The 25,694-nt window shown below is 39.5% G+C and overlaps 4 protein-coding genes across 9 annotated transcripts; 2 read left to right on the forward strand and 2 right to left on the reverse strand.

Annotated features, from left to right (window-relative positions):
• Positions 1-32: 32 nt before the first annotated feature.
• On the reverse strand, positions 33-4,416 carry pigx (phosphatidylinositol glycan anchor biosynthesis, class X). Of its 2 annotated transcripts, none has more exons than XM_061239974.1 (6): positions 4,261-4,416; positions 4,089-4,164; positions 3,594-3,729; positions 2,370-2,580; positions 2,017-2,126; positions 33-711 (listed from the first exon to the last, which is right to left on the reverse strand). In XM_061239974.1, the coding sequence occupies exons 1-6, from the start codon at positions 4,325-4,327 to the stop codon at positions 574-576; spliced, it is 738 nt and encodes a 245-aa protein (XP_061095958.1). In that variant the 5' UTR covers positions 4,328-4,416; the 3' UTR covers positions 33-573. The 2 variants fall into 2 exon arrangements, with proteins under 2 accessions (XP_061095958.1, XP_061095960.1); XM_061239976.1 differs by having other exon boundaries at positions 2,026-2,126; positions 4,261-4,415.
• Positions 4,417-4,603: 187 nt separating this feature from the next.
• Positions 4,604-7,556, forward strand: cep19 (centrosomal protein 19). 2 transcript variants are annotated; one of them, XM_061240466.1, is made up of 3 exons: positions 4,604-4,713; positions 5,216-5,392; positions 6,117-7,556. In XM_061240466.1, the coding sequence occupies exons 2-3, from the start codon at positions 5,257-5,259 to the stop codon at positions 6,461-6,463; spliced, it is 483 nt and encodes a 160-aa protein (XP_061096450.1). In that variant the 5' UTR covers positions 4,604-4,713; positions 5,216-5,256; the 3' UTR covers positions 6,464-7,556. The 2 variants fall into 2 exon arrangements, with proteins under 2 accessions (XP_061096450.1, XP_061096451.1); XM_061240467.1 differs by lacking the exon at positions 4,604-4,713 and adding an exon at positions 4,902-4,913.
• Positions 7,557-8,156: 600 nt separating this feature from the next.
• Positions 8,157-15,170, reverse strand: ing5a (inhibitor of growth family, member 5a). Of its 2 annotated transcripts, none has more exons than XM_061240469.1 (8): positions 15,106-15,170; positions 13,307-13,378; positions 12,590-12,756; positions 11,675-11,786; positions 10,823-10,919; positions 10,350-10,485; positions 10,198-10,259; positions 8,157-10,069 (listed from the first exon to the last, which is right to left on the reverse strand). In XM_061240469.1, exons 1-8 carry the CDS (start codon positions 15,140-15,142, stop codon positions 10,030-10,032), a joined length of 723 nt encoding a protein of 240 aa, XP_061096453.1. In that variant the 5' UTR covers positions 15,143-15,170; the 3' UTR covers positions 8,157-10,029. The 2 variants fall into 2 exon arrangements, with proteins under 2 accessions (XP_061096453.1, XP_061096452.1); XM_061240468.1 differs by having other exon boundaries at positions 10,350-10,488.
• A 212-nt stretch (positions 15,171-15,382) lies between these two features.
• On the forward strand, positions 15,383-24,513 carry plekhb2 (pleckstrin homology domain containing, family B (evectins) member 2). Of its 3 annotated transcripts, none has more exons than XM_061240457.1 (8): positions 15,383-15,873; positions 16,764-16,801; positions 16,937-17,089; positions 17,552-17,654; positions 18,073-18,112; positions 19,454-19,528; positions 20,200-20,311; positions 21,979-24,513. In XM_061240457.1, the coding sequence occupies exons 1-8, from the start codon at positions 15,791-15,793 to the stop codon at positions 22,113-22,115; spliced, it is 741 nt and encodes a 246-aa protein (XP_061096441.1). In that variant the 5' UTR covers positions 15,383-15,790; the 3' UTR covers positions 22,116-24,513. The 3 variants fall into 3 exon arrangements, with proteins under 3 accessions (XP_061096441.1, XP_061096442.1, XP_061096443.1); XM_061240458.1 differs by having other exon boundaries at positions 15,780-15,873; positions 16,629-16,801; XM_061240459.1 differs by having other exon boundaries at positions 15,798-15,873; positions 16,729-16,801.
• Positions 24,514-25,694: the final 1,181 nt, after the last annotated feature.

Here is a 25,694-nt window from a genome sequence, read left to right on the forward strand (position 1 = left end):
CCAGAGGAAATACATTTGACAAAACATTCACATTGTTTCTGGTTCAAAGATTTATTGATCTTTCTAAAAAATATGAAAATAAACTACACAAAATAACCCATGATTACAAAAAGAGAGGAACAAACATTTATACAGTAGATGCTGTGTTAGTCAACACAGCATGTCCCCAGTATCATTTTATAAACATTCATTAGAGCTCACAAGCAAAGTTTGTGTTGCCAGCAACATCATTACTTACGCTCCTTTTTTCAAAAGTTAGAGAGAAAATAAAGTTCTTTACAGCGACACATAAAATCATCAACCTCTCTCTTCAACTTATGTTAATTTAGGATGCAGTGGTCATCTCTTCTTTGGGCCATACCAATGAACAATAACAGCCAACAGATAATGTCCCCAAGCCTCAAGCACTGGTCTATCTTCCAGCAGTGTGGGGTGACTTTTGTACAACAGGCATAAGGAAACGGCACCACTGCATACTTAGAAAGACCAAATACTACCACACTAGTTTTTTTTTCCACAGGGACATTTTGCAGTGGCATTCACCCTTAAAGTGAGAGGCTGACAGAATTAAGACTACAGAGAGACATGCCTCCAGATGGCATTTGCAATGAGTACACAGCATAGCAGTGTCACCAGCATGGTCCCAGCACACACCAGTACCACCAAAGACTGGTCACCAACTGGGAGATCCAGACTGATGTGCCTCTGGTCCTGGAAAGGGAGAACACAATAGCAGCAATTAGGAAACTTCCCCCTGTGAACATGGGGGCAGACAATTAAATCTTCACAGAACAAAAAAAGTCATGCAACATAAACACAACATTATATATTTAAATTTTTGCACCATTACAATTTTCCTTTTCCTTGGAATGGATCTTATTTATTGATTGCTCCTGTTCTTTATCCAATCTAGTGCTCACGCTGTCCTTTACTCTTCTAAAGGACATAATTAAAATGGAATGCAAATAAATGTATTAAGAAATGTATGGTTTGGAAACTGGTATTAGATCTCTAAGGCTGTGAGTTTGTGACCAGTTGTCACTGCTGTTGTACTCTTCTTGAGCATGAAATTTAATCTGGATTACTTCAGAATTTAAAATATCCAACTGCATAAATTGTATATTTTTAAAAGTGATCAGTCATTCTGGATAAGAGCCTGCTATATGCTGTAATGTAACCATATTGGGTGAAGGAAATACAGCCCTTTTTATACATAGCTCCCCCATTTTAGGGCACCAAATGCAATTGGACAATTGGCTGAGCTGTTTATTGGCCAGCTGAGCATCATTGGTTCATGCAAAAAGAAAGCTAACTAGAGTTCTAGAGAGGTCTAGTGTTGATTCTAAGAGTGGGATTTCCCTTTGGAGTCTGTTATTGTTGTCTCAGCATGAGGACCAAAGAGCTGCCAATGCCTGTAAAGTAGGACAACCTGAGGCTGCAAAATCTCAATAAATCAATCAGTGACATCGGCAAAACATTAGGTGTGTCAAAATTAACTGTTTGATGCATTGTTAGGAAGCAAGAACACACTGGCGAGCTCAGAACAACACAAACATTCCGGTAGACCACAGAAGACTGCTGTAGTGGATGGCCAAAGAATACTTTCAGTTATGAAGAAAAATCCCTTTTTAAACTGTTGAGCAGATCAAGAACACTCTCCAGGATGTATAGATATGTCTACACCAGCATAACCTCAGAGGTTTCACGGAAATATGCAAACCATTTTTGGTCGCAGACTTCAGGGAGTCATCAAATGCTAAGGATTTATAACCAAGAAATAAATACCACATTATTTATGATTGTATTCATTTTTCCAATTATTTTCAGTCCCTAAATGGGGGAACTATGCATACAAAGGGCTGCAGTTGCTACACAGCTCACCAAACATGGATGTAGATACTCACGTAAAGCGGACACTGCACTTCAACTATAATCATTACTTAACATCCATTGTGTTGGGAGTACAGACACAAAACAACAAAAATTGTGTCTCTGCCCAAAGACTTTCTCACAGACCTGCAGTACCTGGGTGAGCTGGATCTCCATCCATTTACACATGCTCAGGTTTTGACCACTGCAAGGAGCATCCATAAGAACACGTGGAGCAACTGGCAGGAGTGGTACACCTTAAAAAAACAAAATATAAATTATATATATATTGTTTATTATTGTAGTGCCTACACTGGGTGTGTGGTTCTCTTACTGATACAAAAGCAAAATGGCTATATAATAATAAAATACTTTACTAATAATCTGGGAAAACATTTTTTGGACAGGAGACAGTGACAATTCTCAAAATAGGAACAAATCTGCTGGAGCAGTACAGACTTTGTTCAGTTGTGAGATGTGAAAAAAACCCAGGCACTCACAGTCATTGGCTCTCAGAAACAGCCGCGGGGGTTCAATTTCAATCCTTTCCCACCCCGGTCCTGAAGAAGGTCGGTGGTAACGGCCATGAATCGGCACCACAGCCTGGAGATTCCTGGGATGTCCCGGGTCACGTGTGGGATACACAAACATGGACAGACCATTTGACACATAAGCTGGAGCTTCCAGATCAACTTCAGAGTCAAGAAGGACCTAAGAATGAAACCAGTCCAACAGAACAAATCAAACATCTCTGTTGCATAACACAGTTTAAGAATAACACTCAATGCACCAGACATAAGACAATAGAATTAGAGTAAAAGTTCCAGTTTTGTATCATCTGACCACTAAACCCCACTTAAATGCTTTCCAAAGACTATAAGGCATTTGTGTTCATCTGATGTAACCTACTCAAAAAATGTGCTTAATGTCAATGTCTTTTAAAACCCATGTGTGTACAATGCAATCCTTAAGTATGTAGACAATGCTCCGTTCTTTTTCTATTCTTGTGGCTCTTTAGTCCAGCAGATTGTATTTTAAGTGAAACAATGAATATGAGGTTAAAGTGCAGTATTGCACCATTAATTTGAGGGTATCCACATCAGGTCATCTGTATAGGAATTACCAAAATAAACAGTTTTGAACATCATTAACAAGAAAGAGAGCACTGCTGAGCTCAGTAATTGCAATGGGGCTGCTAGGCCAAGGAAGACCTCTAGAGTCGATGACCAACATTTTCTTGCCATAATGAAGAAAAACTAACAAACACCTGTCCAACACATCAGAAACACTCTTCAGGAGGCAGGCATGGATGTGTCTACACCTTCTACACCTGACTAATCAGAAACACCCAAGAAGTGTCAAATGAATTTTGGTCCCCTAAAATTTGGGGACTGTGTATAAAAAGGGATGAAATTCCTACATGGCTTGTTTGATATGGATGCAAATTCAAGTTAAAGGTAAATTTGCACTTGAAACCATGAATATGAGGTTAATTTCAAATCAAGTCTGCTAGAATACAGAGCAGAAATGCACCACTGTCCAAATACTGGATGATCTACAATGTATCTGCATTTCACTGAGACACAGGATTATTCTGACAGGATCCTAAGGATACAGTATCTTGTAGAACGCAGCACATCTTTTCCAAGAGCAGAATAAGCAGAATCACGGTTGTGCTGAGGAAGGTTGTGTGCGCTGTTATGCTTTAATTTATCTATAGCTACCTGTAAACCTGCGTCCTGTTGTAGTGACGCTAGTTGGTATGGATCGACGTATACTCCTCTGGGTAGGTTCTGCACGAGCAAAGCATGCAGTTCTTCCGGGGAGTGGGGCCCACATTCTACTGTGGTAACGAGTTCCCTGAACAGACACAGACCAATGGTAAATGGTAAATGGTTGGAATTTATATAGCGCCTTTATCCAAAGTGCTGTACAATTGATGCTTCTCATTCACCCATTCATACACACACTCACACCAACGGCGATTGGCTGCCATGCAAGTCACTAAACCAGCTCGATAGGAGCATTTAGGGGTTAGGTGCCTTGCACAGGGACACTACTTCGACACACCCAGGGCGGGATCGACTGACAGACGACGGCACGACTGCACTTACCGCCTGAGCCAATGTCCCCTGTCAGGCGGTAAAACCAAATTATCAAAGCACAAATAAGTCCCTTTAAAAATACTCAGCTACCATATTAGCTACAGCAATCGGTACCTGTGGAACCCCATTTTCCAAACAGCTCTTGTCATCTTGAAAGATTCCAACCATTTCCCCGACAGGTCGCCTTCCTCTACAAAAACGGCATTGAATAAATAGTCTCCCTTGTTACATCAAGTAGTTTACAAGTTATTAAAACAGTAACGTCCGATTTCTTGATATTGCTTACCTGTTTCGGTAGCTCCACAGATCTTCACGACTAAGAAGACCGTACACAAAAGCACGTTTGTAACCATGTTTAACTCATTTTGTCACATTGTTATAATAGCCGAGTAACAACATGAGATAGCTGTCTGGTTGTTTTGGTAAAGAGGAAACCCCGCACGGAAGAAAGAAACAACCTGCGCTCTGCGTGGCTGGCTATTTCATTGCCTGATCAAAATGTAAATATTGTAGCCGAGTTGCATCGAACATTGTTGGAATTTGTTTGAAATTAAAACATACTCACTATTCATACATTCTTAATAAAAAATAAAAGTTACAATATCCACAATTTTTACGTTTGTGTCAATGTAAGTCCGGCCGGCAGTATAGAGGTCAAACCTATTTTCCATAGCAACAGAAGCCGACGATGCGGGATGTGCCATCTGAGGAAAAGGGGAAGAGCAGTCAGTTGTCACTGGTAAGTTCATGGAAACGATTTTATTGAAACAGCTATACAGAAACGATCTGAATGAATCGAAGCTACTTTTAACAAAATTACCTATTTTAATTCTGTCATTCAATAACTGCAAGCGTATTCTCTGTTCCAGCTCATGTGTCTGCGGCTAACTTATAGTTAAGTTAGTTAGCTATCTGGCGCTTCAGCGTCGACGTAGAAATGTATGCTGTTGATGTAACTTGTCCTTGTTCTCATTATAATGCAATTAACGTTACAGTTGTGCGTTTGCTAACGTACCGACATATTGCTGTTAGCTGCCTAACATATTGCTGATAACTTTTCTAGCTAGCCAACGTTAACGTTATAATTATGTATTTTAACAGCTAAGTTAACTGGTTCCTTGTTTTCAACGAGTAATTCCACGCGTTACGTTACTGTTAAATTTCAAACCGAAAATGTAAAAGCGCTGCCCAGCGTCACCTAGTGGTAATCTTAGTTAACGTTAGGTACGTCTCTTTTGCAGGGACGACACGATTCCAACCACGAAATGAAGAGAGCTGAACTATGGAAATGGAATTTGTGGCTAAACGGTGCGGAGTGAGGTTTGACCCACCTTCCATAGTGTTGGTCTACGAAGATGGTAAAACCAAGAAGATACGCCAAAGAATCATGCCAGTGAGAAACTTCTCAAAATATTCAGGTCAGACATGCCTAATATAAATTACAAATGAATCACAATGGAACAACTGCAACATACATCATTTAACAACTATTTTAATTTGTTGTCTGAACTATTTTTCACTTATCCATATTCATAGCACATGCTCATTGGGATTTTCATTTACTTTGTGCCTGTTGCCAGGTTTTCCCATGGAAAGGGAAATTGAGTAACTTATAGGAATGCAAAATTACACTTTCAAATGCAGAAATCCCTTAAGATTTAAATTGTCGGGTGACTCCATTCTGAAGAAATGTTATGTTGGTTTTCATTTGCTTAGCTGGTGCCCTTTTCCAGGACAACTTATCCATCTTAAATCCATACAGTTATTCATTTTCAGATTATTTATAAGAGCCATTCAAGTTTTGTAGCCATTTAAGGGCACAAGAGGTGTGCCCACCATGAACTTTATTACATGTTCAGTTCTGGAAACACTGGCTGTGTTCGAAACCATATATTTGGCATACTACTCGTACTACATTTCAGCCTGAAATTTAGTCCGAGTAGTATGCGGTTTCGAACACAGCCTGTGTCATGCTGTTCGGAATAGACACACACCTTTCTCTGTGTCAATTCTCAAATGTTCTTATTAGCTTGATGAAGTCATTTGTGTCGCCAAATCACTCACACACACACACACACACACAAAAGCAGAATCCACAACGGGAACGCGCAGCACAGTGCCGTCTCTGTGTTTCCCGAGCAGACTGCAGCCAGGCGGCGGAGCGTCTGAAGAACAACACGCGGCACAGGGCCTACCTGCGGGACGTCACCTCGCGGCAGCTGGAGAGGCTGCACGTGGTGCTGCGGGACCGTCTGCTAGGCCGCACCCTGGAGCAGAGCCTGGCCTCTCTCCGCCTGGACCCCAACCAAGACCTCAACAAGCTGAGCGACGAGGAGCTGGCCCGCAAGAAGGCCCAGATGGACGTGCTCTTCGAGCGCAACCGCAAGTGCAAGGACGACCCCGACTTCGTGTACGACCTGGAGGTGGAGTTCCCCGAGGCGGACGACCATGAGACCTGCAGCTGGGACGAGTCTGAGGACGGCTTTTAGCGTGCCGCCTCGGACCGCGGTTACCGACTCTTTCCCGTAGGATGCAGCTGAGTCACGGGCTGTGTTTGAAACCGCATACTTGGCATACTACTCATACTACATCCATCCATCCATCCATTATCTGAACCCGCTTATCCTGAACAGGGTCGCAGGGGGGCTGGAGCCTATCCCAGCATACATTGGGCGAAAGGCAGGAATACACCCTGGACAGGTCTCCAGTCCATCGCAGGGCACACACACCATTTACTCACACACTCATACCTATGGGCAATTTAGACTTTCCAATCAGCCTATCCTGCATGTCTTTGGACTGTGGGAGGAAACTAGAGTACCCGGAGGAAACCCATGAAAGCACGGGGAGAACATGCAAACTCCGCACAGAGGCCCCGGCCGACCGGGATTCGAACCCAGGACCACCTTGCTGTGAGGCGGCAGTGCTACCCACTGCACCATCATACTACATTTCAATGAAAATCTGCCTTAAAATAACAGTACATTTAATATGAGTAGTTTGCTAGTATGTGGTTTCTAACACAGCCATGCTCAAAAAGGTGCTAGAAGTTGGTTAATGACTTCATATGTTCATTTTGTAGATCTATGACATTTTTATTTGTACTCATTTTCACATGTGAACATATATTGCATGACACAGGGTATTACATTTTGTGTGTTGCATTTTAAGATTTTATGAAAGGATGCCTATGATAGAATATTTTATTTCACATATTACGGGTGTATTATTGTATTTTATAAATGTCGCTAGGCTTAAAAAAAAAAAAAAGTCACTAAAAAGGTCTGAAAAGTTGCTAAATCTAGCAACAAAGTCAAGTGGACAATAGTGCCTCAGACCTATGAGGTTTAGGGCAGCTGTTAATGTACCTTGGTGAAATGCTGACTGAGAATCCTAAAAAGTACTTCAGTATACCACAAATGTTTGTGCTTGGAGACCAGGTGATGTCAGTCCCTCCTCTTTGCATTCAAAAGGAAATGTGATAATTGGCATGAAAAGCTATATTTGAAATGGGTGGGTAACACTGGCCACAGTTAGACAGTCTCAGCTGTGTAAGTGCACATTTCTCAAAAATATCATTTGTTAAGGGGGGGGGGGGGGCATTTTCACAAGTCTTCATGTTGAGCATATTGAGAACTTTTGTAAACTTTTGGCCTTTCCCCACTGTTGCACCATCAGGTCAGGATAAGGCTGTTGCTATGGGGAAAACATTGTAGTTCTTTTTAAGGGACCAAAGGTACAACTCCATATACAAACCCACTGGCTACTATTTGTCATCAGTAATAGCCAGTGCTCTTGGCTCCCCTGTAATACCATGTCTCCGAAGTGAGAAAAGTGGGCAATGGGAATGTTAATATGGGAATATATACTGGAATACAAGGAAGTCAGCTGTCATACTCCTTTAATAGGCACCCAGTTACGTTACTCAAGAGGCACAAATGGTGCTTCTACAATTTTAAATAGGAGATAAAAATGGGGGGGTGTTGTTTTAATAGTGATTATAGTCAACAGGTACAGGTATACAATAAAGCTTTCTAACTCTTAGGCTTGCTTGTTTTTGGCTTTAAAAAGAAAAAGAGCTATATCATGCATTGATTCACATGGTAGATGGGACTAAAGCCACATTCAGCAAGCAGCGTGTACAGCAATGTTATGCTTCCAGTAGATGCACGTAAGCAGAGATCAAATTTACAGCATTTATTCACAATTATAAACATAAATGACATTTTTATATAGTGCCTTCTCAGTTCTTCAGAGCAAGCTCTTCACTCCGAAGTTGCCCATGTAGTTGTGATAATATGAGAGCACAATTTCCTTAAGTGCAGGTTACATGTGCCATAGGAAATGGTTCCAACCCATAATACAATGAAGCATAATTTTTGAAGACTATTCAGGTAATATACACACCTATAACCTATAACTCCTGGAAATATGTTTTAAGAATCCTTCACTGCACACAGAAATTGTGTGAGCTGTTTGAAAAAAAGAACACAAAAAAAGAAAAAGAAAGTGATCCTCATAATCAGTGGTTTTTGAATGATCAAACAGGAATAGTATAGAATGGGTACCTTCTCCAACTTAGGAGCATTTGCCCCTGAAATTTGATGTGTGCTAACTTGAAAAAATATTTTGGACCACATCTACTTTATACATACAGCACTCCAAATTATTTTGACTTAGGAGCACATGCTACTAAATGTTAGTGTAGACCCTTGCTCTATGTGCTAAAATCATAACAGATTTATTTGGTGGCTTAAGCACACAGTCATGAATATATTTACAGGGGTACCTCAGTTTCTGGGGTTTTTGGTAACATAACTATGTCAACTGCTCTAGAGTTAGTTGAAGTATATTTTATTGCTTGAGATGACAAATCCCAGAATGCCCTATAACTGCCATTGTAAACCCTGCAGGAGCACAAAAACTGTCTGGACCAAACAAAAGCACACACTAAAACTAAAAAAGTAAACTATCTTTAAATGAATGTGTCTGCTACAACTAAAGAAAGCTATACTGGGTTATGCAATACAAATGTAAAATAATCAAGTCACATTTTAATCATGTTTTGGTCAAGATGCATTACAATCTTTTGGCCATGAGACATTACAAAACCACTCAAAATAGCTTTTAAAATAGCTAACAACTGTGAATGCTGTTTTTATTTCCTTTTGTGCCTCCTTTAAAATGGAAATGTTATAAACAAGCAAGAGTGCTGCCATTCCTATACGAAGGATATTCACTGTGCGTGGGGTTCCGCCTCATGCAAAGGGCCTTCTCTTTGCTTAAAATACAGAACTGAACAGAACTACAAATCCCCCCTCTACAATCTTATCCTGAACTCCCTGTGCACCGTGCACTGGTCCCGCTAAACACCCCAGCCATTTCAGGATCACAATTTCATGGACTGAAAAGAAGGGAGCTGAAATATTAATGCATGATAAATTGTTGCTTTGCACAATTCTTCATTAGCACAACACTCAAATGAGTAGGGGACCCAGGATGTCAAAACATGCTGGAGTATATAATTCAGGACTTCAAGCTTGAATTTGAATGTTTCTCATTCCTGTATTTTAGGGTTCAAGCCTAAAGGCCAGGACACACCAAGCTGACCGTCGGCCGTTGGTCATAGTTGGGCCATCTTTGAGCTTCGGTGGCCTAACGACACTAGTAGTTTCTGCAGTGTGTCCCGCTGTTCAAGTGATTATTATATTTCCTCTGCAAGGCAGGAAGTGGTAAAGATCAGAAGTGACACTGGGAAAGAAACTAAGCTTTCCTTAGCCAGGTGCCTGTAATTAACACTGAATTAAACTAGAGGAAAATGACCGGTCATAGTAATGGTTCTGTGATTCAACTATGACTTGACATATGTGTTTGCCAAATACTAAAACCCCACTAGAACTGGTACATTTCAAGTAAAAAATGTAATTAAAAAATAAAACATTTTTCCCTCACCACAAAATCATGGTGAAATCATATAGCTTTAAACTTTTACTGTGCAAACAAAATACATAGAGTATATAATATACATAGAAAGGTTTCTCTCTCCGAAGTCTTCTCAAATTTTTTTCTTTTCCTCAACACAGCAAGGACAATACCTGAAAACAACAGGCAAAATAACATGTTAATTAAAGCACTGATATTAATCTTTAAAAATAATGCTAGTTAACAAGTAGACAATATTTTCCAAAACCCTTACTAACAAATAATTACATAATGTACCTACCATTTCCCTTTAGGCTTTGTAGAAAGGTCAACACATCCGAAGTGAAACCACTCTATTGGACACTGTTCCCAAAAATACCAGAAAAGTTTTCATATCAACATGTTATTTAAGGTCATTTGAGCAGGCACAAAAGTAAATAAGTAAAAACCTACATCAGGGTTATCGCATCCAATCATTTCTCCGTACGACACTTGATGACACAAGCAATAAGTAGGCTCGTTGGGATCTACCGGCATGTCCAATACATCTGATGAATGCACTGCCAGAACAGAGTCTTTAATCTCTGGCCTGCTAAGGGAGATAAGAGAGGCAAGTGAAGACAATTGTTCATTCATGAACAAATCAAATCCTCCATCAACAACAATTTTATGTTCATTTTAAAAGTTTAAACGTTAAAATGTATTTTACACCAACATAATACACCAACAGGGAAGCTACATATGGCATACATTTTCTAGGTTCTGCATTATCAGATGAGATGGTATTAAAATGCAAACGAACTTCCAAACATCAAGGTTAAACCCTGTGAAACCAATTACCCATCATCTGAAAAGTACAAGCAGTCCTTGACTTCAAGAGCTTGGTCTCGCCCAGAGTGCTTTTTCACCAGAGTGTAGCTTCTCACCTATGTTTAAATTTTTTCTTCCTTGGTGAGTCCTCCTCTGACACTTTCTGACCTCTCCCCTTGGGGCCTTTCTTGTCCTTGAGGCTCCTGATGTCCTCTGCAGGAAGGTCAACAAGTACCAGTTGGCAAGGAACATTCCAGATTGTAACCAATGTAACACACACCAACAGATACAATTCACCCAGTTTAAGATCAATGAAACTCAACATACCCTTTCACTGGTTCAAATGAGCAATGTCCATTTCTGTAATGGACCCTTTAATCCACTGTGTCCACTCTCACTAGCATCTCTGTTCATTGTTGTGTTTTTTGTTTGCGACAAACTTGAAGAACTAAATTTCTTCACTTGGTAACAGCCATTCAATTCTATGTTTTCCACATTTAATAAAATCAGTCGGCTTCACTTCATTTTTATGACCTGCACCTGCATTGAATGTGCATGTTTTTTCTTGCACCATGCTCACATTACCACAGTTGCTCTTCTGACCTCCACTAAACTTAGAGGACTATTGAGAAATATGAATTAATCTGGAATCTAGCATTTTTGCAGTAAAGTTCTATGAGTCCTATCCAATACAAGGAAGTAAAGCTGCAGGGTGTGCTGTTTTTTGCCTTAATATTGCCAACCAATTCGGACCCAAGAAACTGGGTGAGGTGAATTTACTGTGTAATTGACTGCTTTAATTGATCAATAAATGCTAATTAACAACAAAAACCAGGGCAGCCTTTGGCTCTCCAGGACCAGGAGTGAGGACCACTGGTCTAAGCAATCAGAAGAGGAGATCCCTCAGCTCAGGGAAGCGCTGATTCACTCAGAATGAGATCTGTCAAAAGTGTAACCGTGCATCTTACTCTTCAGTGCTCTCCCTTCAGGGCTCTCTTGGCTGCTCACTGCCAGCTTCTCCTTCAGCTCCTTCTCAAAGCGGGCCAGGTCAGCATCCAGCCTGCAGATATGCTTATCCACCTAGGAGGACAATACAGAGAGACAGAATGGAAGTAATCTGAATGAAGAATCTTGGTGTGATTATGGATGCTGATTTTAACTTTCAGCGTCATAAAGGTCCCATATTGTAGAAAATGATATTTCCTTTGCAATGTGGATTATGAGTTGAAGGTGCTATTAAAATACACTGAAAGCGTCAAAACGCACAGTGCCCAAATACAAATATCTGTATACACAATCTATATTAAGAAAATGTGAATTTAAATGAGACATTTGGACTTCCGTGAAGTAATGACATTACAACGATACAAAAAAAAGTGAAAAAGTAGATAGATATTGTTTTTGGTACTTAAAACCACACAACTGCCTTGTATGGATATTGGCACCTAAAATAAAAAAACTGGAAAGTATATAATTTGGAATCTGTATGCAACTGTAGGTCTGGCAGTGTATTGTAACGGTTAGGAAAGTGAGCTTGTAATGTCAAGGTTGTATGTTGAATTCCCAGGTGGGGCACGGCAGTTGCAGCCATAAGCAAGGTGCTTGACCTCAGTTTCTTAAGCAGATATCCAGCTGTATAAATGGATTGCATGTAAAAACATGTATATCCCATTTTGGATAAGTAAATTTCCAAATATAAATATTTAAACCAAGCAAAAGTCCCCAACTGAAGCGAAAGGCAAGTGCAGGGCATTAGACCAACTGCCTGATGATGTGAATTTCTGGACTGCCAATGGTCTAAATAACTTCCTTCAGTATTGCCTCAGGTACAAGCTAATGACAAAAATATCCCAGCTAGTACAGTAGGAAAAACTGGTACTTACCACTTCATATGTTTTCATGGCAAGCTGCACTTTGTCAGAGCTGTATTCTTTGCACTTCGTGTAGGCGGACTGAAGCTTCTGTAGGTGCTCAACTCTCTGCTCTGATGCCAGGTTCTTAACATTTGTGATGTACTCCCCTGCCAGCTTATCAATTTCTCCCTTCTTTTCTATGGACATTAAAGTAGAACAGTAAACCTACTGTACGTGCCTCTAGATATACTTTTCTTTGGTCTAATTATTAAGAAGTAAGCCTTGTCTGATATATATAAATATAAAAATACTGGATATATATGTGAGTAATCTTTCTAACAAGCTTTTAAGGTAGAGCATTACATTTTAATCACACTGCCTACATTGTCTCCACTGTTACTTTCCTGCAATGTAATCTGTGAGACAATTTTTAAGGAAGCTGAGCTTTTATGCTGAGGTGACACAGAGATATACAACTGTGTGTCATTTGTATAACAATTAATATGAACATGCATTACTCTACCAAGAGGAAGCATATACAAAATGTACATAACATTCAATTTCTGTAAAGTCAGAAAACATGATTACCAAAACTCCATTACTTTTCCAAGCTCTGTCTGAAATGCCCCTTAAGCACACCCAGAAAATACTCTTACAGTACATGAGACAGAAGGGTCTTTATCGATTCAGGAATAATGATTGCAGCTCTTCTCAATGAGAATGACACAATACCACAATGAACCATACCTTCAGCCCTATTGTCCAATTCACGCATCAGAGTGAAGTTTCTCTGGAGTTCGCAGGGAAGGTTTTCAATACCTGTGGTTGAGGAGCAGCAACAAAAATGCGATGAGTACCATCAAATAAAATATTTAGGAAAGTCCCCATGTCACTGCTGGTATCATGTGATCATTGGAAGCACATACAGCAACTGTTCCTTGCTCCAATGACTGACTTTAGACTGATTCATGTGCTGATACTCAAGGGTACATGGCTGTGTATTTGTCTTTTCACAACAAGTGGCATTGAGATGTCATATAAACTTTTCAAATATTAAAAGTTTCAAATTACTCCCTCTGAAATAACTCCTGTAATTCCCACAATAATACACTAATGTATTATAATAATAATAATACAGTCATGTGACACTTCATAAAATGTCATAAGCCCTGTTAAAATCAAAATTAGTAGCGTTGCATCCTCCTAATAGATGTCCACAACACCTTTGGACATATACAATTGAGAAATACTGCCTTTTTTGTCAAGTTTCATGATTTTTCCAGTACTTCTCCATACCATATCTAAATATTAGTATATTAAATATTAGCATGTACAGTAATACATTTTGACTACTGAATATGCATTCAGGCATATTTGAGCTCCTCTCAGGTGAAGCTCTCAACAAAGTAAGGTAACTATTTATGGTAGGAGCAGGGTCTTTATTCTTATAAAGCACTGGTCCTTCGTTATTTTTAAAGCATGGCACTGCTTCCTTAACTTTACTCTTCCTTCCTTTAAAAAATGTCTTTTTGCATCTTGGGATGCATCATTTTGCAACTTCCTTCAAAAAGACTTTTAGGTAACTATTTGTTTTCACATTAGCGCATCCATCCATCCATTCTCTTAGAATACTAATCAATATTCTATTGATTTTAAAAAGGTTTCTTATGTTTTGGCTTATCTGAAGCGACTTATACAGTATGAATTTTTTAACTAGATCCCATTTTACTGAAGCATTTCAGGTGAATTACCTGACAACTTAACCTTGCAACAGCAATAATTAACTGTCATTTTAATGACGTAAAGACAAGACGTTTTGAAAATACTTTTCAATAATTATTTGAACACTTCTAATAGTCGGCTAATTGACATTGATTTCGACTACCGCCTGGTAAATGTGGCGACATGACAGGAAACATGAAGCACGCAGTGACCAACAGTCTGATGACGCACTTAGAAATCAAACATCCCGCCTGCCTTCTTCAGAATCTGGTCCCCTTAGCAAACGAGTTTGCTGGCTCTTATTTTTTAACAACCTATTACTATTATTTAACAAGCCATACATGTTTTATTGGAAAATCGTTACGCGCATGAAATAAAGAGAGATAGAAGTGCGACATCCCTCCTGTCAACTGACTGGATCTGATAATTATTGCAGCTGTGCAAATGAAAAATGTTCGATGATGATCAGTGCTTATGGTTGTCATGCTTGCCGCTACCACAGTTGCAGACAGCTAGACTACCTGGTTCCCTAACTAACTTTTCTCACGTCCAACACGGCTAAGTGAAGATACGGGACAGGTAGCTTACATTTATTTACGAAAAACTATAAAATATTCAACGGCATTCCAATGGGATTAATTCGTTATTTGAGTTTTTCTTTTAAATGCATAGTCGCAATGTTATCTCAGTCTCATAATACTTTTCAGAGAGCGAAAGTGCATTTCCTCTTCTCATGTTGTTACTTGGGAAGTTAACTAGCCAGTCAAACTTATACATAGCGAACGTAACCATTACTGTTAGAACAGCCTATTACTGTAACTTACTGTCTAGGTAATGTTCCAGGTATATTGCTGTCGCCATCTTTACAGGGTCCACGACTAGTACTAGCATAATAATTATTGTTCAACCCAAAAAGCGATAGTGTTCTTAATTATTCATGACTTATTCCACTTCCATTGGCTCAAAATGGACTGAGCACGAAATCTAAGTTCTGATTGGACAAAAAGAAGGCACGGCCTTTACTCTACGGATTTCACTGGTCAAGTAGTTTCTGTCATTTACCAGAGCAACATCTTCGAAGTCTCTCTGAAACTGATTTAGTATGCGTTATGGCAAGTAGCGTATAATGTAAAATTGCAAATATTCATAAGCGTCAAAAAGGCTGAGTACATTTTAAAGGGATATTTATTTTATCGTATATCGTATATAACGGAAATAGTTAAGCATTAGGCAGAATTGTAGGCGTATTTCACAGGAAATATTTAATCTAATGCAATTTAAATTCTGATGTATTTCATTGTTGAGAACTTCTAAATTAATTGAACTTTTATGAGCTATGTTTTTCAGTGCGGTTCGGTGGTTTTCCTTAAACCTTTCAAAAATATGTGGCTATATTGATCGCATATACTGTAATTTCAAGACAAATATAATGTTAGTTGTTTATTCTGTGAGAAATACAACATTTCCCAGCATTCAAGTTTAACTGTCACCTGACGCTGTGTCAGGTCTATGGTCATTCCCAGTAAACAAGCTGGAGGGTTTACAGTCGCATTCGTAGAGTTAACGGGAGTGGACCCATCGCACATTCAAAGGTAGGCCAACTAACGTTATTTCCGTGAGATGCGTCATCTTTTCTTCTTTAGCAACCTCATCTCCAATATTTATATTTTATATTAACATATGCCAGTGCTGAATACAATTAGCATATGTTTTGCTAGCCAACTTCCGTTTTTTTCTTACCTTTATTATGAACTATAATAACAGCCTTACTAGCTAACTTAAGATAACTAGCTACCGCTAGTAAACAATCCGGATAGGTGAGCGAACATTCTCGTGACTAATAAGGAGATATCGCTATAGTTATTGGTAGTTGGTAGCCATCTCGCTGGGTAGCTAATTTAGCCTGCTAGCCATAGAAAAAAAGACGAGAACAGGACTGCGTTTCAGAATTTGTCCACTATGATGGGAATGATCACGGACATGGACTGAATTTAAATCTTATGACAGACTTTGTAAAGTAACGTAGCTAACATTAGCTAGCTAAATCATACCACAAAAATATCACCCAGCGGCTAACGTTACCGCGTTTACTCCAAGTTGACAGCGAAAACCGATAACTTTAAGTTACGACAATTTGTAAAAATTGAATTGTGTATTCTTTCACGGTGGTTAGATGCAAGCAGTTCTAACTTTCATTTCACAGGCAAATATGATGAACACAACAATAATTTACTTTTGTGAATTGACCGATACTTATCCTGTCAATTCCATACGCCTATTATTATTATTATTATTGTTATTATTATTATTATTATTATTATTATTATTCATAATAATTCATTTTTAGAAACAACGCCTTGGTGTGAGAGGCCATTCCTCTATGCCCTCGAAACAACTCATGATCTGGTCAAACACGTGATATTGATGCAATCAACCATCCCTAACAGTGACTTTCCCCCCACCCCCCTCACGTTTCTGCAAGGATGGCATATGTGAAAAGCGGATGGCTTCTAAGACAGAGTGAGTGCAAATATTTATTATATATTTTTACTTTACCTGTGTTTTACTCAGGGACTTGGTGCAGAGGTAACATTGTACAATTAGAATTGTGATTGAAAGTGTATGATATTCAGTTAAATCCCTTCTCTTAAACAGGCACCATTCTGCGACGCTGGAAAAAGAACTGGTTTGATCTGTGGTCCGATGGTCGCTTGATTTTCTATGATGACCAATGTAGGCGGGACATGGAGGACCTGATACACATGAAGGTGGACTGCATCAATGTCCGCACCGGGCCTGCGTGCATTGGTAGAGAACCACTTGTGATTTTTCATCCATCCATCCATCCAGTATCCTAACCCACTTATCCTGAACTTATCCTTTTTTTAATAGTGCATATATCAGCCTTAATCACCTATATATAATGTGTATGTCCGTGTGTGTGTGTGTGTGTGTGTGTGTGTGTGTGTGTGTGTGTGTGTTTACACTAGGACTGTACTGTCCTCTCAGGTCCTCTTAGCACTCATACTTGTGTTTGATTTGCACTTCATTGTACATCGCTCTGGATAAGAGCGTCTGCTAAATGCCATGTAATGTAATGTAATTGGTGTGTGTGTGTGTGTGTGTGTGCGTGCATCTCAGAAGCTGATTGAATTATATGTGCAAAACAACATGTACTAGCACTGCGTATGTGCGCACGTGCATATGTTGGTTTCCATGTGTCTGGAAAGGAAAAACGACTCTTCCCTGTCTATTGATGTGCTTCCACAGATCTTACCCCACCAGACGGTAAAGGACGGGATTCCCTACTGCAGATCGTGTGCAGAGACGGAAAGGTCATCAGCACCTGCGCAGACGGTGCAGATGATGCCTTGTGAGTTAAGCGTTATGTTCAGTGTGCCGGTGGATCTGCGGATCTGTTCACATAACATAAAACATTTCCGGTCAATGCATGGTTGCTTATTATTTATTAACCATAACTATTACATTTTCCCTTGCAATTTGTGATTGCAATTTAAGTTTGTTTAATGTGACCACAATTCACTGAAAATAAAAATACCATTGACACTAGTGCACAATGGAATTTATGAATAAAGCAGTTGAATATGTTCTGGCAGAAACAACTGTTTAGCAGAGACGATAGACTGCACACAAAAATTCTGCTCAGCTTCCTGAGTGTCATTACAATACCCTTGGCCTAAAAAGTGGCTTTGCAAAGTAAACATGTAAAGGAGTGCCCTGTGTTTGCAGTGGTGAAGCAAGTTTTTTCTTTGTTCTCGTCTTTGTTTCAGGGCATGGTCGATGGCCCTGCAGGATGCCAGAATGAATTCGGTGAGCAAATATCTGTTCTTACATGGAGGGGGGGGGGAATGTTATCATGTTTCTAAAGTACTGCAGTCCCTGTGTAATTAAAGCAATAGGGCCATTCTATGCCAAGTCCAGGAGGTTGCAACACAGCTCCTCTTGGACTTTTCTCTTTCTCTGTGTGGTGGTAGACAATTATGAGATGTAAAATTAAAAAGAGATGTATTGATTGATTGATATGTTTCAATTTGCAACGTATGATCCTGTGAACAATTATATTTGCATTTGCAGTGATACCAAAACAGTAAACCCTATTAGCAGATTATTTTTGATTGTTGATCAAGGATGTATGCAGTAATAGATTAAACTCTGTTTAAGTGGAATAGTCCACAGTGGCTATACTGATAATGCCATCGGACTCTTGTATTTAAATGTAAAGGTATGTAAAGATGTGTGAACTTAGGATAGTTGGAAGTGTTGAATAAACAAAGCCAACTGAGTACCAAAGCTGATTCTTTCTAGAAGTTGATTAAGGATTTAACTTCAACATATCCGAAGTAGAGGTTCGAAGTGTTATTAGTAACGTGTTTATCTTTACACAATGAGAGATTAGATGAGACATGAATTCTATATACAAAATGATGCCTATATTGGGGCTTTTTTCATGGACCTCTAAATATCACATTTCTTGCCACAACGTGTTTGTCTATGCGACACCCGGCAAACTTTAAATGGCTCTACCAGGAAAACAAAATGGAGTATGAAGTTATCAGGAATTCTATATCTCATAATTGTCTACCAACAAAAAATCCAAGAGGTGCTGTGGTGCAACATCGTGAGTTGGTGTGGAATGGCACAAAAATTTTTAGTCATGCATAAACAGTTAAAGCAATAATGTTAATTTGCATTAATTTAGAACCGTCATTAAGCTTTTGTTGGCTGTACTTCATAGCCAGGTGAACATGGAAAAGTAATGCACACTTCCCAGGCCAGAATTGACTATTCAGCCAAACCATTGTGTTTTGTAGGCTTTTGTAGGTGTTTCGTACACATACTATCATATGTTCATTTAATCAAATTGCAAAATCCATTGCCATTTTGTAAAGCATGCTCATTCTGCGATTTTAATTTTAATATTGTGCGAAAAATAGTGTCTTTAACTCAAATTTTTCACTAGAGACTGGCTGGTTCAACAAAAAGTTAGTTTCAGACCCTGTCTTTCGCATTCTGAAGGTTTGTTCTGTTTTGATCACCCGAGAATGTACCTTTTTTAATAATCATTTCATGATCTGAAGTGATGTCTCATTTTGAGCCTGTTCATCTGTGTCCCACTGAACCAGTCATGTCCATTTCTCTTGTATTCCTCAGATGGTAGCTGAACCTCAGATTGGTTTCACAGAGAGAGTTGTGGCCTCTGCCCCTCCCCCAAATACTGCTTACCAGGTATTGGCCAAACATACATGAGCTGTTTTTCCTCAGTGGGGATTGGGAACTACGCAAACCAGGGCCTCATTCCAATAGCTTATGTTTCTCCCCCTTTTTTCTTTTCCTTGCTCCTTGCTTGAAAGGTACTCCATCTTTAAGCACATTTCAACCCATTAAAGGTTCCTTGTAGGAGCTAGAAGTAAAAGTGCATCCTTTGCGGAAGTATTCTTTCGGGAAGCGTCCGGTATGCGTGTAGGGCAGCCTGTAGCGTAGTAGCTAAGGTACATGGATAAGATCACGATAAGATCCGCGCAGTTGTTGGGCCCTTGAGCAATGCCCTTAACCACACATTGCTCCAGGGGGATTGTCTCCTGCTTAGTCAAATCAAATGTAAGTCACTTTGGATAAAAGCATCAGTCAAATCACATGTAATGTATAAATGGTCGACTTGTGGATCTGTAACTGACAAGGCTTCGAACTGGCGTTGGACGGAGCAAGCACGTTCCATTTGCCTAATTCACGTTTTCTTCATTTCCTCATCTTCATTTCAAACTCCTGATGGGTGGAGCTAGGAGTACAGTAAGAACAAGGAAGAGAAAAAAAGAGGAGAAAAATAAGCAATTGGTATGAGTGCAAGGTCTGTCCCAGAATTCCTTTATAATGCATCTCACCCGCCTGACCCTCTGCAGGCTTATGACCAGGGCTACTATAATGCCTACGGCCCTCCCCCTCCTGGAACGCAGGTGGTCTACGGCTCTGACGGACAGCCTTACGCCTTGGCTTACCCCTATCAGTACCAAGGTAAGACAGCCTCTATTCAGCTACATGCCGGCAGCATCGGTTTTCGGTACCATAATGGTCTTTAGTAAGATTTATTTTATTTTTTTAACCTTTATTTAACCTGGGAGTTCTCACTGAGACTAGCGTCTCTTCTTCTGTTTACAAAAATTCACAAGCAACAATCATAATAATACAATAAAAGACAAAGTACCAGACCAGTCTGGCCCTTCTCCTCTGACCTCTCTCATTAACAAGGGGCTTTTGCCCATAGAACTGCTGCTCGCTGGATGTTTTTTGCTTTTCACACCATTCTCTGCAAACTCTAGAGACTGTTGTGCATGAAAATCCAAGGAGATCAGCAGGTTCGGAGATACTCAAACCACCCTCTCTGGCACCAACAATCATACCACGGTCAAAGTTACTTTGATCGCATTTATTCCCCATTCTGACATTTGGTCTGAAAAACAGCTGGATCTCTTGACCATGTTTGCATGCTTTTATGCATTTAGTTGCTGCCACATGATTGGCTGATTAAATATTTGCACTAACAAGCTGGTGTATAGGTCTACCTAATAAAGTGGTCACTGAGTTTACATGCAGAACGTGTAACAATTGGGACTGTTCCAGGGGCAAAGGGAGGTCCTACCCGGTACTAGGAAGTGTACCTAGTAGAGTTACTGTATGTTTTAAATGTGAAAAAAGTACAGTGTAATGAATAGTTAATGAACTACAACGGTGTTTTCAACGGTGATTCATTAGCCAGGCAGAGTCCTCTGTCCGAATTAGCCTAGCAAGTAAGATTTTGCCTGACCTAAGCCTAGAAGCGTGGTTACTAGTCCAAACCATCATGTATGCTGTTATATGCCATCGTTGTATTACTAAAGAAGCATTCTGAAAACTTAACATTTGATTTTAAAATGGCATACATATAGTACTGTGCAGAAGTCTTAGGCACCCTAGACTTTGTTATATATATGCTTTTTTTTTGTGTGTGTGTGTTAGTATAAAATAACACATTTGAGATTTCCAAATATTCATTTTCCAAATTTCCTAATTTTACAGAGACATTTTTGTATTTAATTTTAAAAAGTAACATATTTCTGTAAGCAATTGACTACTTTTTACATAAAACTTGATCAAGGCTGCCTGAGATCAGAAGCAAGGAGCCAAACAAGTCTGCAGAAGAACTGTGGCAAATTCTCCAACATGCTTGGAACAACCTCCCTGCTGATTGCCTTATAGAACTGCAGGACAGCGTTGGCTATCTCAGAGAAGTGATGCAGTTTTAACGCCGAAGGGTGGTCACAAAAAATATTGATTTGATTCAGTTTTACAATTACAATGTAATGTAAAATGTATGTTTAAAACTTATGTTTATTTGGGACCTTTCATTGAATTATTTTTGCAAGAATCTCATCTCTACAGAATGTTATACATGTGCCTAAGACAGACTCAGTACTGTATATTTTTCATATATTTACAGTGTTGCAAGGGAATTGCATACAATGTTGCAATGTTGTTTTGTTAAGTTTTTATAATAATGCATGTGGAGGCAATCCCATAGAAGGGAAAGGAATGGAACTGTCATTCTGGATTTTTCAGACGCCTTGCCAATATAGTTTTTTTTTTTTTGTCCCCCTAGTTCACATTTGCCTGCCGATAATACAAATGTCTGATTTGGCTTTCAGGGAGCTACCCACCTCGAGGAGCTGGTGACGTGATCATTCAGGAGCGTCGCCATGCCAACGGGGGAGACATGGCGCTGGGTGTGCTAACCGGAGCTGTCACTGGCATGGCGCTGGGCTCGCTCTTCTCCGTGTTTTAGCGTCTCTATGACAACCTCAGCCCACTTAAAACACAGCTCACACGTAACCTTCTTACACTATCACTCTAATGACCCGGCGGAAACCATTAGCTTCCCGCTAGCGAGCCCGGTACGCGTTAGCCGCACCACTCCACATGTGTGTGATGTTCCAGTGAACTGCTCTTTTGCCCTTTGCCAAGGCCTTTAATGTACGAACGCTCCACCATTTTCTCTCCAGTAGCCTGTGACTCATTCCTACTTAATGACTAAGGTTCTCAGAGAACAGAGAATTTGCGCAGTTATTAATGACATAAATATTAAAAACTAACATGTCATTTGTTCCTCTCAGCACTGTAGCTCTTATTTGAGGATTTAAAATAACTTTGCAGAGTTACTGGCAGATAATGATAAGCAGGATGTTCAACAATATAAGTGCAATTCCAGTTAAAAGTTTATAAATTTGTCATCTGATCCAGGTGATAGTATATGGGATTTTGAACCAGGTTTTTAAAACATTCCATGTACTTGTTTTTGAGCTATATGTCCTGTAGAACCTATTTTATTATTATTATTATTATTATTTCATGTACCATTCTTTGAAATGATTTGTTTTACACTCCTTCCCAGCTGTGGCTGGCAGTGATTCTTTAAGTAAGAGAAAATGACAAAAAAATGACAGAGTTGTGAAAAAGAAATGGCATGTTGTGGAGTTGTTAATGAAGTTGGACTTAGAAGCTCTGTAGATTGTTCATGGTATACTGTATGTGGTAGTTTACTGCATTTAAAGATTGTATTTGTTGCTTATGTATTTGGGACATGCATCTCCATGCATCAGTTGACACCAGTGTGGCAGCTATCAAAAAGTAGCATTTGATCGGCTAAAATAGCTAGGAGATGATGGGGGGGGTTACTGCCTCGGATTATAAATATTTTTCTTTTTCTTAAATGCTTCAAGCTATTATTGTTAATGATCACCTTAAAATAAATGCTGTCCACAAAAACATATACACTCAGTGAGCACTTTATTAGGTATTTATTAGACTATTTATACGTTTGGCACGTTATGTGTTCAGAGAAGCCCTTCTGCAGGGTTATTTGCATTACTGTCACCTTTCTGTCAGCTTCGACCAGTGTGGCGTGTGTCCACTCTCACCCCTCTACAACTCGTTTCTGCCTGTTTTTCGCACCTTTCTCTGCCAACTCTAGAGACTGTTGTGTGTAAAAATCCCAGGAGATCGTCAGTTTCTGAGTCACTTAGATCCTATTTTTTCCCCATTCGGACATTTGGTCTGAAAAACAGCTGAACCTGTTTGCTTTTATGCATTTAGTTGTTGCCACATGGTTGGCTGATTAAATATTTGCATTAAAATGGTCACTGAGTGTATATATTTATTGACTTGTATACCTTTTCCTTTGTTTTTGTTTGGGGAATTATGTAGTGTATTTAAATATGGCAGGGCTAAAGCTGTTGTTTATTGTTATTTGTTACACTTTCTACTGACACTTGTAAGTCTAGAGGGCTAAAATAATTTTATGCTATATGTTATTTCTATGTTCAGGCCAAAACATATATTTTTACCATGATTCATAAGAATGTAACTGAGAGGCATTCACTTTGAATGCAGTCAGAGCCTTTTGTAGCATAATCACCTATAACCTCTCGTGATGTTGTGGCCTTCCCAGGATCCAAATGTCGGAGTCTATAACCTGACACAATTCTGTTTTTAAACCCGAACAGAACATTATGTTTTTCTTTACTTGCTGTGTAACATGCACTCTCAGTGCCTTAATAGGGCATTAGATACTATTGTGGGGGCAGCCTGTAGCCTAATCGCTAGGCTACATGACTGGGACCCGGAAAAATGGTGGCTAAAGCCCCACTGTAGCCATGATAAGATACATGCAGCTGTTGGGCCCTCGAGCTAGGCCCTTAGCCCCACATTGCTCTGGGGGATATGGTCCCCTGCTTAGTCTAATAAACTGTAAGTCAATTTGGATAAAAAGCTTAAACTAAACAGCTATAACGGTATGATATTCTGGGCAGCTAACGTGTGAAACGAAAGAGCCGAACTAAACTAAGGACTGGCCTGCTTTGCCCTTTCCTATTCTGGCTATTGCATGGCCTGTCCATCTGCATGTTGTATCTGTTGATATTTTTATGAGAAGGCCACCTTGGACAGAGAAGGGAGCTGGTTATATAGGGCCTGTAATATTCCACCCTTGTGTATCCATCTGATTTGTACTGTAATTTCAAGAGGATGAAAGGGAAACCTGCTCCGATGCAATACTACAAAGCAATGGACGTTCGGCCCAGCATTTAATTGAATAAAAGTAAAGCTTTTGTGTGTTTGAAAATGATTTTTCCTTTAAAATGTTCTAAAACTGTCCACTTATCTCACATTAAAACATTTATAAAATGTTCACGACTGACATTTTCTTTTGTTGGCATAGTTGAAAACCTTTTAGTACCTTTTTTTAATGCTACCATCAGATTGTGTGCGTGTTTGTGTGTATGTGGCCGTGTTTGCGTGTGCGTGTGTGTCTGTGTGTATGTGTCTGTGTGTGTATGTGTGTGTGTGTGTGTGTGTATGTGTCTGTGTGTGTGTGTATATGTGTATCTGTGTGTGTGCGTGTGTATGTGTGTGTGTATGTATGTCTGTGTGTGTGCACGTGTGTATTGCATGACCATTCACTCTTTTCCTCAGGCTGGCTGTGCTGCTGGATGAGGGGCTTGGGAGCTTGTGGAGAGGGGCTTCTTATGGCTCCCCAGTAAGGGAAACTAATTTAAAAATTTGCTCGTCAATTCAAAATTGTATCTTGGGAATGAAAACGTTGCTCTAAAGCAAAGTTCCATTGTCATTCCCTAGATCTGAATTGGAAATAAATCTCTCTTCTTGCCTGCTGATGTCGACAGCATTGAGTCTTTGTCCTCTAACGGAGAAGTGCCTTGAGCATTATTGTTGGATGAGCCCAGAAAAGAGGTTGCTTCCTAAAACAGAAACACCAGGCAGCTTTTCTTATTTGCTGATTTCACTTTATTCAATGATACCCCTCATGGGTTCAGTGCCTGAAATAGCAACCAGGAAGTCTACTGTTTGCAGACATTAATTCTCAGAGACAGAATAATGATACTCCCCTCTGGGAGAATCAATATGACATGTTTATTCTGTTTCTCTTGAATAAATAAATTACACCTGATGCTAAAACCTTATACAGCCTGTGGATCAGATTTGAAAAAAATTGGGCAAAAAACTAAGAATGAGAATCAATGAGCAGCAATGAAGATGGCACGTATATGTACCTTATATAATGTGATAAATGAGCACTTAGCCAATTGTAATGACCCCCCCACACACACACACCCACACACACACACGTGAGCCAACTGTAAGTATATCGATACAAATCTATGGCTTGTATTCGTATTTTCATTCCCAATTAGTAAACATATTCATTTTGTTTTGACCGCTTGTCAAAGTATATCTGAAGTGTTGATGATTAAATGTCCCACTTTGAATGTGTACAAGCCTTGGGTTTTGGTGTGAGGAAATGAGCACAAACAATCCCATGAATTAATTCCTTCTCGCAAACAATTCATTA

The sequence above is a fragment of the Conger conger genome, chromosome 4, assembly GCF_963514075.1.
Source record: "Conger conger chromosome 4, fConCon1.1, whole genome shotgun sequence".
NCBI classification, from domain to species: domain Eukaryota; kingdom Metazoa; phylum Chordata; class Actinopteri; order Anguilliformes; family Congridae; genus Conger; species Conger conger.

Coding starts and splice junctions, on each gene's coding strand:
- plekhb2 (XM_061240457.1), top strand. CDS start 15,791: ATGGTCATTCCCAGTAAACAAGCTGGAGGGTTTACAGTCGCATTCGTA. Junction 17,090..17,551: donor CACCGGGCCTGCGTGCATTG/GTAGAGAACCAC, acceptor GTGCTTCCACAG/ATCTTACCCCACCAGACGGT. Junction 20,312..21,978: donor TTACCCCTATCAGTACCAAG/GTAAGACAGCCT, acceptor TTTGGCTTTCAG/GGAGCTACCCACCTCGAGGA.
- ing5a (XM_061240468.1), bottom strand. CDS start 15,142: ATGGCGACAGCAATATACCTGGAACATTACCTAGACA. Junction 13,379..15,105: donor CCTGGAACATTACCTAGACA/GTAAGTTACAGT, acceptor CCTCAACCACAG/GTATTGAAAACCTTCCCTGC. Junction 11,787..12,589: donor CCATGAAAACATATGAAGTG/GTAAGTACCAGT, acceptor TTGTCCTCCTAG/GTGGATAAGCATATCTGCAG.
- cep19 (XM_061240466.1), top strand. CDS start 5,257: ATGGAAATGGAATTTGTGGCTAAACGGTGCGGAGTGAGGTTTGACCCA. Junction 5,393..6,116: donor AAACTTCTCAAAATATTCAG/GTCAGACATGCC, acceptor TTTCCCGAGCAG/ACTGCAGCCAGGCGGCGGAG.
- pigx (XM_061239974.1), bottom strand. CDS start 4,327: ATGGTTACAAACGTGCTTTTGTGTACGGTCTTCTTAGTCGTGAAGATC. Junction 3,730..4,088: donor TGGAAAATGGGGTTCCACAG/GTACCGATTGCT, acceptor GTGTCTGTTCAG/GGAACTCGTTACCACAGTAG. Junction 2,127..2,369: donor GTTTCTGAGAGCCAATGACT/GTGAGTGCCTGG, acceptor TGTTTTTTTAAG/GTGTACCACTCCTGCCAGTT.